General features: G+C 30.7%; 1 protein-coding gene across 13 annotated transcripts in view; it reads left to right on the forward strand.

The window, feature by feature from the left end:
* The window catches only part of mbl (muscleblind), a 368,573-nt gene extending 352,069 nt beyond the window's left edge, over nucleotides 1-16,504 (forward strand). For all 13 annotated transcript variants that reach the window (XM_065346122.1, XM_065346119.1, XM_065346120.1 and 10 more), the window contains 2 exons: nucleotides 9,826-9,919; nucleotides 13,078-16,504. In XM_065346122.1, coding sequence (XP_065202194.1) covers nucleotides 9,826-9,860 — 35 coding nt within the window. In that variant the 3' untranslated portion in view covers nucleotides 9,861-9,919; nucleotides 13,078-16,504. The remainder of the gene's footprint in view (nucleotides 1-9,825; nucleotides 9,920-13,077) is intronic.
* The last annotated feature ends 1,004 nt before the right edge of the window (nucleotides 16,505-17,508 follow it).

The raw sequence follows: 17,508 nt of genomic DNA on the forward strand, positions 1-17,508 counted from the left end.
ACGAGAAATAAAATGAGTAATTTTGCAATGACTAAGAGAATTGAAAGAATGGGGAATTAGCATAATAATATTCATAGATGATGCACAAATCGCCAATTTCATCACGTATATACATTCTAAGTCTGCAGTTTTGAATCAGTGAAAAAGTGTTGAAATTCAAGGATAATTGCTGCACAATATAAGTCAGTGTGACATTCAGTGAAACATGAGTAAAATTCACAGATCTTTAAGAATGTTTGATTGATTTTACGCTGATCTTTCGATAATTTCAGCGATGTTTGTTGATTCAAAATGAGAGGTAGTGCACAGGAAGAAAGAGAGTCAAATTTTACAATCAGAAATTCTCCCTCAAGGTGTCTAATAGGTCATCCAGATCTTAGAAGCAATGAAAAAGATTTTTAGTCCTTGTATGCGAAAAGAGGGCACTGAAAAAGTCCTAAATGACTCGGAATCCGCATTTTTATAAGAATTAAAGTTTTTGAAGTTGAAAAAAAAAAATCCGAGTCGAATTTCACTTTCTGGAGAAATCTTACAACACTGATTTCTGATTTCATAGAGAACACCTCATAAAGTCGGCAGAGTCATTGGAATTTTTTTGTTGATAATTTCGAATTTAATTTTTCAACTCGTTTGAAATTAGAGGATCCCCCTCCCTCACATTTCAAAAGTTCGTATGCAGTTTTTCATGTTTCCTGTTTTGTGTATTTTCAGTTTGTTTTATCGAACTTGAAAAATGTATTTCATTTGGGATTTTCAAATTCCCTTCCCTCCCTCAAATTTTTAAATAGATAACCTGTGGTGGTCTTCGGACAGGACACCTTGTATGAAGATTATTTTTCAAAATAGAAATTGACAATAAGAGAAGTACATACGAGTAAAATGTGTGACAAGAAAAACTGATTTAATGAGCGGGTTTTTTTTTTTTTTTTTTAAATTAGAAATGAAATACTGTGGATTGAGGTGGCTTTATTTGCCCCTCCATTACCATGGTCCCGACTTCAACGTTTCTTACCGGTCCTTAAGATCCTAAAAAAAATTTGAATTTGACCCAAAATTCCTGTATTTTTTGAAAAATATTTTAAAAAATGAAAAAATTATTTTTTTGAAAAATGCAGTGAACTAAATCATTATAATTATGATCTCGTGTATTTTTTCATTTTTATTATTTTTAAGCAGAAGAGACGAGGGTATGAAGTATAATTTTTTAGACACCCTCCAAATCTGCTCTGTTCTGAAGTTCATTAAAAATCGACTTTTTTGATTTTTGACGAAATATTCTAATGATGCAGTTTTTGAACAATAAAAGTCAGCACTCTTACCTGGAATATTTGAAACGCCACAGGTATTGAAAAAAATTGATGAAATCGTACACTTATGTTCCTTTCCTCTAAATTCAATGTTTTTCAACATTATTTTAGGTTTATGATAAATGTATTCCTCACATTTTACAAAATTGTCGTTACCTTTCGTGTGATAATTGAAACTAGATACTCAATACTCGTGAGATTATTTTTTAGCGGCGAAAAATTTACCTGCATTTCGATTCTTTATTTCTCTTCAGTAGGTAGGTACTTAGGTAGGTAGGTAGTTACTTTTTTTTTGAAAAAAATTTAGCAAAACTCGGCAAAAGAGATTTAAAACGAAACAGCAAAAAAAAGAAATAAAAGACGAACCATACACGACACTAGAAAACAAAAAAAAAGCAAAAAAACAAGAAAAAAATGAAAAATAATCCATACTTTTATAAAACATAAAAAACTTTCCAAGCAGTAAAACTTACTTACGTACGTGTTTTTTTATTCATTGTCTGTAGAGTAATCGATTTGTAGCTTTCTATTTCTCTTTAAGCTTTTATTCTATTATTTGGATTTTAAAACGTTCTTATAATGCATTTCTGTTATATAATCGTGAATAACAATTTAAATATAATTTTTTTCTCTTTTTTTTAGCATAGTGACGTATTTTTAATATATTTTCTTTTTTTTTCGCCCTATAATTTACGATAGAATGCAGAAATCGTTGCGTGTTTTTGTAAATATATTTCTAAAAAGTTTTTCTTCAGTCTGTATGAGGAAAAAATGCATTATACAAGTTTCATACGTATACTGTGATAGCGTTCGTAGTCTAAGGTTATACGATTTCGATTTAAATTTAATTGACGGCGATTTTTGCATTCGATTTTTTAAACATAAGCCTTTTCTTTTTTTTTGTCCCAATTTTTTCGTTTTGTTTTTTGAAATGTATATGGCTGATTATTTATTATGAACACGGTACTTTGATTGGTTACCGAAGTATGAAAGATACCTTCAGCTTGTGTACATTTTTTCTTTTTTTTTTTTGATGTGTAATTTTGTACTATTTTTCCGTGTATACTGTTTATACGTTTCGTGTTTTATTTGTCTACATTGGCTTTAAAATTTAATATTTACGTTTTGATTGCACGATTAGCGTATGGAATTTTATCTCGTATGTGTACTAAATTATTCAACTATTTTAATATGTTCAAAAACTGCTAAGCAGTATTTTAATGTTAGTTTTTACTATATTTAATGCCAGTGACAGACTTTTAGGATGACCTTTACTCCATTTTTTTTTTCAATTTTTTGTTTTTTCAATTTCTTGTCTCATTTGTAAACGAGATTTGATATGCATTTGCGAAATCTTTAAAACTTTTTCAGTTTTTTTTTTCATTTTTTAATAACGGGTAAACGCGTCTTGGGTGGATGTTTCTAGGGAGAAATTTTTATTCTGCGAGGAGGAAATTGTACTTTTTTTTCTCTTGTAATGGAAACAGTGAGGATATATTTTTTTCAGTTGTGAGAATCCAGTTATAGAGATAATTTTCAAAATGAAAATGTTTGAATTATTTTCGCTGGAATTCTTTAAAATTTTCGAGGCATTGGTATTCACGAGGATGGAAGTCAATTTAATTGCCGAAAACAAGAAATAAAGGAGGAAATTATTTTGAAAATGTGGAGAAACAATTTTGGAATGGATCAAAAATTGAAATTTCATGTATTGGACGTTCAATTCAGGGAAGGAGAGGGGCGAAAATGATTTTTTAAATAAATCATCGAGATTTTGCGAATTTTCGATGCGAGCTTCTGATTTTACTGATGAGAAACCATCGCTCTGCTACCATTACAACAATTTTTTGATGAAATTCCATTTTTTTCATGAACGTCGAACGTTTTTTGATGGACGAAAAACTACTGCTCTGCTACCATTACAAATTTACGACTCAAAATTCGTTATTTTTTTGATAAACTGCCTTCTGATAAGGTTATTGCATTACGAGTTTGAGTAGAAAGAATCACTTTACGTATTGTTACAATAACAACATTTTATAATGCATCCGGAAGTGCTATAATGTTGAATTGGATAGACCTAGAAGCTAAACCACGTGCTCTCGAGTGTTCTGTTTTGCATCTACCTTAGTAGATGTGTTGCCTTTGCGCTTTTAAATAGTTTTTTCATCCGATAGTTTTGTCTATAATTATAAGTCTTTGTTTCCACCATTTTTCCTCGTAGCAGTTGTCAAATTTTTTTTCATTTTTTCTAAATATAGCGTGTACCTTACACAATAGTGTCACAATTCGCGTGGAAACGAGCGTGTAAATTGATTTTTTTTTATAACTCGACCATTTCTGAAAAAAAAAAACAAAAAAATCGGCTACTTTTTCTGGAAAATGGGTTTTTAATGCACGCTTATAGCTTTTATAGTAAATAATTATATATACATATTATTTACAAACGAATTTTATATACCTTATATTAATACGTGAAATATTAAAAAGCTTGGCTTGTAGAGGTGACGCAGTTTATTTCGTATTAGAAAATTTTTAATTCTTCCGAAAATTTCGGGTCCTTTGTTTATTTTCATTTTATTTATTTTTTAATTTTCTTTTTTTTGCTGCAAATGTATATCTCATCTCGGCTTCTGTTTGATTTGTTTGACGATAATATTGAAAAGCTTTTATTACACATGTACCAGTATTTTATTACCTATGTACGCTATGTGAGTATATAAAAAGAAAAAAAAATGCATGTTCATAATATTGAGTTTATATATATTTTTTTCAAAGTATACCACATCATTCGCTTTTACGTTTTCGTCTCTATATCTCTTTCTCTCTTTTGCTCGTGTATTTTCCTGTATACCTACCTACTAGATGTGATACTCGTCTCTCAAATGTGGTCATCTGTCGATCCTTATTGAAATACCTATCACTTACCTGCCAACCTACATACCTACCTGTGTCAAGGGTCCTTTACTTTTTTCCGCACGCTGTGTTTACTGTTTATACGTGACATATGCTCGCCTTCATCATGTATTCCTGATCGTTGTTTTCTTTATACTTTTTTAGATGGGTTACAGTGAGCTTATTCCTAAAGGTGTAGTGCTATACGAATTAAAAACTTCTCTTACAAGCCTATACGTATCGCTTGTTTTCGTTCGTGAACTAATAAAGCCATAACATTTATATTGACGCGCGGTAGACATTTTTTAGTACGTGATGCAGAATTTTCCTACTCGTATTCGTGTCCAGGTTCGCGTTGTTGTTTTTGCCGCTTGTGTATGGCGTATTTAGCGACTGGAAAAAAACCATGTTTTTTTATAAATACGAACCTTTGACTTTGTTGCGGAGGTTTTGGTACCTGTTATTTTATTTTTTCCAAAAAAAAGATACAGAATTTTGATGATTCAATAACACAGATGTTTGCTTTTTGCGTAGTCTTATTCGTTTATTATTTATGTAAATAATGTTGATGTATTCACTGTGTATACTTATACCGGGTGTTTTGGTTGTAGTCGCATCACATTCCATTTAAACATATTGCAATCCTAAGTGCACCTGTGTGAACAGATTTGATTTATCAAGGTATTTATATTTGAAGAATTATCGAAGGATTGGTTGATGATGGGTCCTATGTTGTGTTGTGAGCTTTCTGGCATAAAAAAATTGAGAAATGGCAGAAAATTTCTGATCAGTATGTCCAGTGCAATATAATTTTGTATTTGATACCATCGAGGAATAAATTTTGGATGAGCATGTTGCCTATCTCTAGAATTGAAATCACCAGTTATTATTTACAAAAATTGAAAAGCCATGCAACATATCACAAACGAATCAGCATCTACGGTAATTTTTTCCCCAAGAAAATTGATTACTCCTTCAGATGAGACCTTGGGCAATGACCAGTCGTTCAAAAATTAGCCAAGTTTTTGAATTCTTCCTGCTCTTACCTTCAAAAAAAGTTTTTTAGACTAGATTTTGTTTTCGTGGCAATTTGCCCCTTCATTTCGAGAGATAGGCAACATGATTTCGTCATTGCCTCAGTTATGCGGATGGATATTCATTTATCACCCAGACTAGATTAAAAAGTTAATGGATAGTGAATTGTGATGAAGATCAACTTTTTGACATCTGAAAAGAATTCAAATAATTTTTCAAAAATTTCATTTAAAAAGCAGGCACAATAAACGTGGGATTTTTGCCAAAACAAAACATTAAATCAGCTCTTCGTTTGTTTTGGCAATAAAAAAAAATTCTTTTTTCTAATTTTATTAAAAGAAAATCAAACAAGAACTGATTTGAAAATCTGGAAACTTGGGAAAACATTTGCGTCGAATGGTAATTGGGGTGAAATGTTGAAATTACCTTTTTCCCTTCCATCAGTCTCGAGAAATTTTTGTTCTGAACTTTCTGCATTAGAAAATCTTTTTGTATTGAGTTGAAGTTTAGCTTATTATTTCTATATTTTTTGGGACTTTCATTTTGAAACCAATTGAGAAATTTTATCGACCCTTCATGAATTTGGGGAATCCCTGTTTCAAAATCTTCAATTCAATTCAGAAAAACTTTACAGCTTGATGAAGAATTGGAATAAATTTTTGTTAGAAATTTTTGGAAGATTGATTAAGCATGAAAATTCACACCCCCAGGTTTTTTTTTCAAGATTTCTATATTAGGATTAAATGATGGGAAGTCATTTTTGAAAGTTAAACAATTGATTTTCCAAAAGGTACGATTACGATTGAAACCAGTACCTAGTTTCCTTTAAAAATTATGAAAATTATCAGTAATTCATTATAAGTTACCAAATTATGAGTAATTTACCACAAATTACCAAAGTAACAGTAATTTTTCCAAAAACCACCATGTACATAATTATGTATGTTACCAAAAATTACTCGTAATTTACCCAGAATCAACTACAGCTTACCAAAAGTTACCAAAAATTATGTGTGCCTATCTAATTAATCGAGAAACACATTGCCTAATTTGTTAAAAGTTACCTGTTACTTACTTAAAATTGCTGGTAATTTTCTAAAAATGGTAATTTTGGTTAATTACGGGTAATTTTAGGTAAAATAGGGTAATTTTGGGTAAATTACCGGTAATTCTTGGTAAATTACCGGTAATTTAGGTAATGAATTTTTCTAAAAATTACCAGTCATTCACCAATGAAATGTCAAGAATTTGTCCTCATTTTTTTTTCAAATTTTCAACCGTTGAAAGCCTGACCAAATGTTGTAAAATCAAGAAACATTTCTTGCTTTTTAGTCTTACGAATTCAAAAATAAGTTTTCCCCTAATTTTTCAAGGGTCTGACGTAACATTAAAATGTCAGAAATTGGTCATTTTTTCAAAGTTTTCAAAATTGAACAAAATATCGTAAAATCATGTAATTATAGGTGCTCACTCACTTCTCAAAATTCCTGTACAAAACTTCTGAATCAGGAAAATGTTTTGTTTTTTGAAAATTTTGAAACTCAAAGATAGTTTAAAAATTTGCTCCATCGTACCTTCAAATGAGAGGTGGAAAATTTCAGCATCCAAGTTTCCAAATGAAACAAAATTTTCATTCATGTACCCAGAATATTTCATCAGAATCCTTTTCAATCATAAGCTTTTAAAAAAGGTTTCTGATTTTCAAAAATTGTCTATTCTTCAACGAATTTTTTTTCTGAATTTGAAACTGCAGGATGAAATGTTTTCCAGAATCGAAAACACGTTGCGAATTCGTACGGAAAATCTTTGATAATTGAGAAAAATCAATGGGTATTTAAAAGATGGCTACATAACATTGTAAGAGTAGATGAGTTGTCTTGCAGTATTTCTGTATCTGCCTAATTTTTGGAATTATTTCAAAGCATTTTTTCATTCAATCCATCCATCCCGACAAAATTAGTAAAGTGTAAAATTGACCCATCATCATCACCACCATCGTAATCACTTCATAATTATAACGAATCAACCTATGCAAAAAGTAAACATCATTTTCGTGTAGTACAATGTATTTGGTACCTACTTAGTTCTTTACAGTCCAAATCGTGTCATTTTTTAAATAATTTTTTTTGGGGGTACCTAATTCGTTTTTATAAATTGTCTCCGAACCGAACACCAACAATCGTCGTAAACGAACGTCTAAACACTGCATCAGAGATTTAAGTTCAATATAGAGGAAGACGCTGGGGCAAGGGAGAATCAAAATAGTAGGCACAAGTAACACGCGAATTGTCGATTTAGCGGTAATCGTCGAAAAACGCACAGTTTATCTCGACTTGGCAAACATATAATAAGATACTGGCTCGATATTGCGTGCTGCGATCGCAAAACGTTAACGAAAGATTGATGGAGTACTTTAAGAACTCGTGTGTTGTAAATGATGTAAGAACTTTTACACGCAGCTGTTGAACTTTAACGGTGATAACAAGTGTCCTCCACTAATCAACCTACTACCGTGGTCTCGTTCAAGTCGCTGGGTAGTCTTGAGGGTAACATTAATCATTACCTTTTAAACGATAACCATCGCGCAAGTTTAGCCATTGTGTTATCGTGTGGCCGTCCTCTTACAGTCCTTTGGGGCTGATACTTCCCTTTGCTCTAGAAATTACCTATAGACTGAGTCAGATTATACGATGTGTTTCTTATGAGTTTAGAGAGTTTATTGGGCTGGGGTGTAATTTGTTGGTAAGCTATTCAGTTGACGTCCCACGGTCCTGTTGTACGAAGAATTGATGTATCTGGTCTTTGGAAAATGCATCTTTTTTATAAGAGATATCTTCGATAAGTGCTACAAGCCATAGCCTAAACTATAGAATCGTTAAAAAGATTCCAATCGCCTATGTCGTGGTTCAAGATCATAGCAGCCAATAAATTCAACGTTGAAATGTCCAAAATAGCGATTTTTTTGTTATTGCGACGTTGCCAATAATCGATTTTATTATATGTTTTGTATATACGGTGAAAAATAAGCGCTTACATTGGTATTTTTACTCATCTTACATCAATTATGGGTGACAGTGAGTGCTAAATTGTGTAATTCGCTCACCTACGAGTATTTGATCCTACTCGTGTTTATTCTTCGATGAGGCTTATCCTCCCAACAGAAGTGTCGATGATGGAAGATCCATTGAGTTAAAAAAAGAACAAAGCTTCTACGACGAACATAATTCCGAATACAATTGAGAAATTATTAAATAGGGATATTTTTTGCTATCAACGTTGTCTGCAGCAATGACCTTTTTCCCTTTTCCCTCCTCGAAACATTCACGATGGACTGATAAATTGAAAATCACGATAAGGGTAATCTGCGAATGGGTAATCGTGAATAATTTATCGGTGTAATTTGAGGAATCCATTTTTTATCTTGAAACGACTGAAATTCGAATCTTTCAAGATTGCGACGTTGCCGCATTTAGATTATTAACGAGATTATCGACGTATACGAAGAGTAGATAAGCTTGGTTGCCTATCCCAACCCTGGATTGTGAAGTCCCACGTAGTTATCTACCTAAATACACGAGAACCCGACAATAACCTGTTATTTTTTTGCAATAAATTCATGTTTATACATTATTTGCATTTTACAGGACATCTAGTTGTTTTTTTTTTTTAAATCGCCAACAAACAAATTATATCGTATTTATAATTAGCGTGGTTTTTTTTTAGATTTTAACAAGGAGATTTATGGTATTTGCTGAATGGTACACGGATTTTAAACCATCACCACAAAATATGCGTTTAGCTTTTGAAAATGTGATTCGTTTTTTGTATTTTTTTATCTCTCTTTTCCCATTATATATATTTTTTTTATGTAAAATGTAACGTAATTTGCTTTCATTTCATTGTATTGAGTTTGATTCGATTCCCGCTGGAAACAGACTAAAGTTCAGTTGGTTGTCGAGTAAATCACTACTTGCTCGTTGTAATGCAGTCTGCAACAAGGTTGTTGTGTGACATTAATGCTTTATTTTGAAAAGCATGTTTCTCTGTTGTATCGCGCTTGTTATGCACATATGCTTCAAAATCAACTTTGCTGTGGCCGCTTTTCAGGTATTATCATTTTATTTCCCAAACTCCAGGTAACTTCAACTAAGTTTCCAAATTCATCGATATTGTAAATACGAGTAATACACATCTTAGCAAAAAAAAAAAAAAAAAAAAAAAATATGAAAAAAAGTAGAGAAAAGAAATCAAACCATCGTATTTGTCTCAAGTTGTTCATTAACACTGTATATTATTTATAAATACGAAGCATTTATGCTGTTTCTAACTTTACTGGCTATTTAAAAATTGTGACGGTTGCATGTTATTAGCGCTTAGGCTATTGGTCGTTCTGGGTCCCAATACAAAATGAAGTTGAAGTTACCTATTATTAAAATTAGTGTAGATTATATTCGTTGGTTACGTACACGTACCTATCTACAGTATATACCTATGTACCTATCTATTAATAATTATTTAATTAAATTTAAGTACTAAACGAGTGCCTTATTATGTTGACTAATTTTGTATTTTTTATATGAATTTACAGTTAGTGCAGCACCTCCAGGTTTGCCGAGATATTAAGAGCTGCCTGAGTGAAAAGTTGTTATGAATATTCAGTCTATATCGACGTATAACTGAAGGTAATTTACTTCAATTTTTAGCATTCGTGTAGGTACTCGTATATGCATTATATAATGGAACTTTATTGATAATATTAGTCAGTTCATAATACTCTGGGTCTGGGTCTTGTGTAGAAATAAGTGGGTTAGAAACTTGTGCTTTGTAAATGGTCCTTACTTTCAATTAACGAATATCAAAGTAGAATTCTAAAGAAATTACCTATCCGTGTATCTACTGATTACATAGTTTCATAAGTTCATTAAGTATCATAATTGAAAAAGTGAAGTACCATTTTGTACTAATTTTCAATTAACATTTCATTTATCTGGTTGATTACCCTTATCACGAAATTTCAAGTTCCCAAGTAGGTACCTATACTCGAACAGTGTTGCCGAATTTCGTCTCGTAATTTGCAATAAATAACTCGAAAATTATCTTTTTATTTCATCGAAGAATAGAATTTAAATCGGATTCTTACAAAGGATTTTTTTTGTACGTGGAGTGTTGAACCAAAGTTTAGTTGCTGAATTCAATTTTTAGATTTTTGACGAATTTTTGAAAATGCGAATTTTTTCTATTTTCTATAAAGAATACAAAAAACTTGACAAAATTGAGGTAAAAAAGAGAAATTTTTTGAAATGCTGCTTTTAATCTCTCAAATCTATTATAGTAGCTGAAGTTTCAAAACTTCCGGTTTCAAAGTGCATTTTTCGATTTTTGGCGAATTTTTGAAAATCAAAGGGGCAAAAATGTGAAAAAATCAAAATTTCACCAAATTGACATGAGAAGCTGAAATTTGGTAGTATCCTGTATTTGACCTCCGGAATTGGTGCTTAGAAGGGGTTTTGAGCAGTTCTGGAGCCTCCAGCAGATTTTTGAAAGTTTAAATTTCCAAAGCTAAAATTTTCTTTACGTCTTAATTTCATCATGCTGAGTTGATTGGAGGTGATTTCAAGATGTTCTGGAGCTTTCAGTCATATTTTGGGAATTTCAGGTTTTCAAAAAGTGATATCTGAAACCTGTCAAAAGATGAACAAATCTTCGTTCACGAATCCATGAATTTGAAAATTTGGAATTTGGTTTATATGTACCTTATTTTTGGCATCTCTAATCGATTCGAAATGGTTTCAAATCGTTTTGGAGCATTCGGCGGAATTTTCGATTTTCTAGCTTTGAAAAAATTTCCATAAAAAAGGCCAAAGTGAAACTCAGCTCTCACTTATTAGCACACGTTTTCAACGTCTATTTCTACTCGTTTAAATCCATATTTTAATCGTTTTTTTCTAGTGCTGAAAAATTTCCCTCTGGTAGCTTCAGAAAGTCTCGAGACCACCGGCACCATCTAATCCATTTGGGAGGTCGAAAATGAGCTACAAACCAAATTTTAGATTTTTACATTCAATTGGTCAAATGAGTTGATCCACAGAACAAAATGGGCAAAACTTTTGAAAATTTACATGAAGTTCGGCGATAATTCTATTTCAAAAATGGTCATTGTCATATTTTTATGGAAAATTGATGGAAAAAATTGATAAGTACATAATTCAGTGCCATTAGCCACCACAATTAAAATCTGTCAAAACATTTAAAAAAAAGTATATTATGTATTGTATAATTTTTTTAAATATTTTGTTTAAAATTGGAAAGTTTTTTTTTTATCAAATATCAAATACTTGCTCGCGAAATCAACCTCTCTAATTTCCCAAAAACCCATAAGTCAAATTTTCATTTTATTCTTTGAAATTTTGGAACCGATTGAAGAGATTAGCTGGCTCGAATCGAAAAAATGAGTCGCGATTGGAAATCATCACCTTTGAAAACCCAACAACATGTAAGATGCTATTCGAATTGTTCATTATTTTTTCAAATTTTGAAGTAGATTGAGGAGGAGGGGTGAAAGGGAGTGTTTCAAAAATTAGTTCGAAATTCGAAATCAGCGCTTTTAAAAATCCACCAAACCATAGAACACACAAATTTTTCAATTTTTATAGAAGAAAATTATTTAATTGAAATTTGTGGTGTTTTAGGGTTTTACAAAGTTTTATACTGAAAAGAAAAATTAGAGCTGTGCAAAACTGCAAACTCTGCGATCTCTTGACTTATGAGGGGGGAGGGGGGTGAAAATATAATGGTTCATTAATCAACTCAGCATGAAGAAATTTTGAAAAACAACAAAAAAAAAAACTTGAAATAATTCTCTTGACCATGAAATCCTCTAGAAATCAGATACAAATTCTTCAATCGAGAATTTAATTAATTTTTTTAAATTAGATAACATTCGAGAATTGTATAGAAATACGGTTCCATTTTTTGTACTTGAGTTTGAAGTTCACTTTTCCTGTAAAAAAAAGTAAAAAATACTCTGTTTACTTCCTCTTGAAAAAAAAACTATTTGGTAGGTAACGCCAGAAAATTCCAAATTTTTAAAATCACTGTGATTTAATTTCAAACCCCGTTTTCAAAAATCAAGAAAGCTTTTATTAAAGCTAAAAAAACTAATTTTAAATGAAATTACCTTTTTCTAAAGGGGGGGGGATGACGTATTTTTTTAATTCATCGTACTCGAAACAACATCGTAGGAGTTTACTTTCTCAGTTAAAAATTCGCCGAAAAAAAAGAGCTGCACAGCTATTATTTCCTTCTTGCATCTATTGTTAGTCTCGAGACTCGTGCCTTCTCGCCAATTATTTGGCCAAAAAACAAAGCTGGCTACACTGTTATCTGCTTATCGATTTAATGAATGACAAAGCTAACGACTCAAGGGTGTTAGCACGCTGCTCAGTAGGTAAGGGACTTGGCAGGAGACAGGGACGGGGACAGGACGAGAAGGAACTCCCGAAGAATACGAGCTTTTCGGAATTAAGCATTGTTTATAACTTTGTTAGATTTAAAATCGAGATAAAAAAAAACCAGGCTGTATTGGATTTAAAGCCTAGATTTGCAAATCCATCAGCGCCAGCGGCTTACTTTACGGCTCCAAGATGGATTTCACTTAATGAGTTTTTTTTCTGTTTACTCGAAATGGAATTAATGCGAAAGAAAAAAATATCAAGAGTCTTCCTAGTGTACAGTTTTTTCTTCTGCTTTTTGTTTTAATTTACATTTTAAATGTTCTCGAGGTTGTTATCGCTTTTGGATAATTTAGTAATATTTTTCTTTACTTTTTTTCCCCTTACAGATTCATGTTCGTGAATACCAAAAAGTTTGGTGGGAAGAAAAAATATGGATATATAGTATTCTAATTTAAATATAATAAGTTTTAGTGTCCTAATTCCTTATGATCTGTTTCTTTTTATTTTTCTTCTCTCTTTATTATACTTATTAAGTAATTAAAGAAAAGGAAAGAAAAAACCGTTTTTATGGAAAATATTTATTTATAATGATTTTATTAACATTATATTACTATTATTATTATTATAAAATTATCTTTGATTATATAAAATAAGTAGTAAACGCTATTTAAGCGTTCATACATATAGTTTTATGTAGAATTATTATGTTCCTGAATGTCCCACAGTTGCGAATTTGTTTGGTACTCGCAACTAACCGTATTTTTTTATCAATGTGATAACGAAAATTTGATTTATAACCTGTATTATTTACTTATGTTCTTTTTTTCAACTATTAATATTATTATTGTATTTTTTTTTCTTTAGTTTTAAATAGAATTTTTTTGTTTTTGTTAATACTGCCACCTCTATGAGAATTCAATTTTTTAAAACTAAAAAAAAAAAAATCGAACTATGTCGGGTTGCGAGGAATTGTACGAGAATTTTTATTGTTATTATTTGATTATTTTTTTATATACGGTTTATTTAATCAGTTGAACGAATCGATGGAAAATTTTTCTAAGGCCTAATTTTCGATTTACTACATATTACCCTTTCGTTAATTTTTAACATAGCATAATATATTTGTTGTGCTGGTAAATGTGATGAATTTTAGCTGGAAACTGGAGCACACACCGAGGTGGTAGTATTGTAAAGGAAATAAAAAGCAAAAATTTCGAAAGAATTACCACGACGTGCTGTCTCTTTTAATCTAATCTTTTGATTCATGTGATCGAAAGAGAAACATTGTGATGCATAACGAAAGTTGCCTCGCATTGTGAAACTTTCCGATGTGGTTCATTCGATTGCCGAGGAATCTTCCGGTTGACCCTGTGAACTGATCTAGTCTTCAGTTTTCCATACGTAATTAAGGTGTTGGTTTTTATTATCAAATTCTCTCTTAATTTTGAGAACACGTTTTCTTTCTCTCTCTCTATCTCTCTCTACTTTGCGTTTCTATCATCACAATTTTACATGACAAAATATATACTATAATAATTTAAAGTAAACAAAAAAAAAAGATATTTTGTGATTGTACGTTTAGGACTTTCGCACAAATCAGTCATCACTATTATATTTTAAGGCTCATTTATATACTTATTTTTTCTCATTTTTTTCTGTTTTCTTTGTTATAATTTTTTTGTTTAAAAAAGTATTATTTTGTGTTACTGATTTTTTTTTGTGATATTTTTTGTAGTGTTTTGTGTAATGTGTAGAGTTTAGTTGTAATCGTCATTATATAGTCTTCTTTTTTTTTTATTTTTTTTTATTTTTCTCTCTACTCTTTCTCTCTTTTTCTCTTATATTTTTTTGTTTATTTTTTCGTCACGTTTTTTTTCTTTTGTTTTTTCTCGTTCTTTCCTTTTTAAAATTAGAGATGAAAGTCATCTGTTGATTTTTCAGGCGTGTGGCGGGTTTAAGGAGCGAAATGCAACTAAGAGGGAGTTTCGGTCAAAATTTCAGATAATTGGACCTGTTCATTTTCGAAACGAAAATATTTAAATTTAGTTGAAATTATTGAAAAAATACTCAAAAGTACTAAACACTTGAAATAAGGAATTTTAAAAATATTTGTTGTCTTCTTTGAATGCAAAAAGGTAAATGAAAAAATTAAACGAAAATTGTTGGAGTGTTTGTAAATTGTCAAATCTATCAATCATTCCTGAAAGCCACCATCATTTCGCCATAATTGTGGGAATTGAACAATAAAATGATTCTTGAAAGTGAATTTTTAAAATTGAAACTTGATCAAGTTTATTTCTTTCAGAATACAACTTAAAATATTGATTCAATTTAATTAAAAAATTGTAAAAAAAAAATACTCATCGTCAGCAAACTGTAAGATTGAAAATTTAAACTAACAAAATGAAAAAAAAAAACCGAAATTATTTCACGCGACGATCCCCCTTCACCCCTCAGCCCCAATCGATCTATTCTGTTGTGGGATTAAATCCGCCATTTTGAATTCTTCTCCAAGGTCAACACCAAGCAACAAAATAGTATTCCTCCCCCTGTCCCTCTGTTTGTCTATATTGAAAAACAAATTGTTACGTTTTTGTTAATTTTTAATTAATATTTTCTTCTTTTTACTGTGTTTTATTCTATTCTTGTTTGAAATTTTTAAATTTGTATAAAAAATTTTAGTTACAATAATTTTTTAATGTTTCGAAAGTACTTTTTTTCGTTTGTTAAATTTCAATAATTTTTAGAATATGAAAAAAAAACAGTAGTTAAAAAAAATTGTGTATAAATCTTGTACATGACATTTTTCTAAGTTTTAAACAAGTTGAGAATTTTTGTTTTTTTGTAGTGTAGATGTTTTCCCCTCTTATTTTCTGGGTTTTGAGAAATACCTTATTTTCGGGTGTAATTTACGGGCCAAGTTTAGCCTGAAATTTATTACTATACGAGAAGCAACTCGGCTGAAAGTTGCCGAATGGCATCAGCAAGTTGTGGTGATAAATCCTACCGGTGCTGTACTCTCGAGGCACTACACATAGGCGATTCGGGGGAAAAAAACTGGCCCATATTACACCCTTTTACGAGTATGTAGTTGAAAGTATTTTGGAAAAATCTCAAGTAGAGTAAAGTTTTCGTGTTTTTTTCTAGATTATTTTATATACTTACATGCTCGACGTATTTTTTCATGCATTCCATTTATTAATAATAATTACGAGTATTGTAATGTATTTCGTGAAAGATGAGTATTATAATTAAATTGGAAAAGCAGCAGGCCTGTTTCAAGTTTCCATTTTTGTTTTGTTTTTTCGTTTTTTTTTTTCGCCCTTCTTTATTATGGATTATACACTTTCGTACACTAATTAGACTTTAAAGATTTTTTTTCTCCTCCTTTCGAAGTACTATGAATTTTGTTGATATTTTCATTTATTTATTTTTTTGTCCCGTTTGATCATTTTAAATATAAGTACGTTTTACCAACAAGATCGTTTTATGTTCTCATATATATTTTACGAAAAATATGTATAATTTATACGTTGAATACGAATTTTTTTTCCTTATATAGTTAATACCATATATAACGGATGTGTAATGTATATTTTTAAGTCTTTCAAGACATAAAGTATAGATGTGGTATGACAACTATAGTTTCTCACCAATTCGATACGGACAGCATTAAAAATGCGTGTAATTTATCGTTTAAACTTATATAGTGTTTTAATGACGGGAGATCATTGTATCGTAAATTTCAGATTCTATTCATAAGATGACGTGTTACTTTTAATGTTACAAAATAATAAATGTCTCTGAAACAGATACTCGTTGTTGGTTTTTTAGGTACTATTTTTTTTCAAGTTTCTGGTGATTGAAATTTTTGCTGATTTTTTTTTCTTAAAAGATTTTAAATTTTAAAAATAACCATTGTACGTAGATTCTCCATGCCAAGAAACTTTCACTTTGACCTTTTGTTCGTCTGATTCAACCCTAATAAGTAATAAAGGTTGTATGATTAAATTTCAAGTTTGTGAAATATGAAAATCCTCTCCTCCCCACCACAAAAAAAACGAGAAATATGTGTTCGAAAACAGCGATTTCACCAAGAAATATTTCAAAAATAATTATTCCATGGGACCCTAAAAGTCCATTTCTATTTTCTGCTTTTTCATGTTTTTTTTTTTTTTTTTTTTTTTTTTTTTTTTTTTTTTTTTTTTTGGACGAGTTATAAGAACATTTTAGCCAGCGGGATTTCAACGAAATTCGGTATTTGGGCTTGATTTAGTTTTTGATGGTGTTTGAGTGGGGATGATCTGGCTCAAAAATCGCGGGTGTCCAAACTTTTTCAAGTTGAAAAATTAATTGAGAGGGATGGAGTCATTTTGGGTGATTGAACTCGAATCCAGCGTCCATTTTAAATTCTCATCGCAAGTATCAATTTTGATCATATGTAAAAATAGTAAAAAAAATCGTATTTTCGTCTAAAATTGTTGAACATGAGAAAATTTTAAGAAGATTAAATCTAAATTTAGTGAGCTGCCAATGCTGGGAAAGAATTTGCCGCTTCAAAAACCCTTCCAGGAAGGAAATCTGGATTTGATTTGAAAAAAAAAAACGCTTTTCCATAATTTTTTTTATTTTCTAGTTTCGTAAATTTTCTAAATGTGTTTCCTGCTGGTTTAAAAGCAACAATTTTGTGCATCGGTTGAGTTTGCGAGTATTGAGACATTTTTCGTCAACAGCAGCACCTATTTTTTCGAACTTTCTCAGTCCTGTATCCATGTTTAAAGTCGTTCTAGTTAAGATATTTGTGTACAAAGTAGTTT

Source organism: Planococcus citri, chromosome 1, assembly GCF_950023065.1.
Source record: "Planococcus citri chromosome 1, ihPlaCitr1.1, whole genome shotgun sequence".
Classification (NCBI taxonomy): Eukaryota; Metazoa; Arthropoda; class Insecta; order Hemiptera; family Pseudococcidae; genus Planococcus; species Planococcus citri.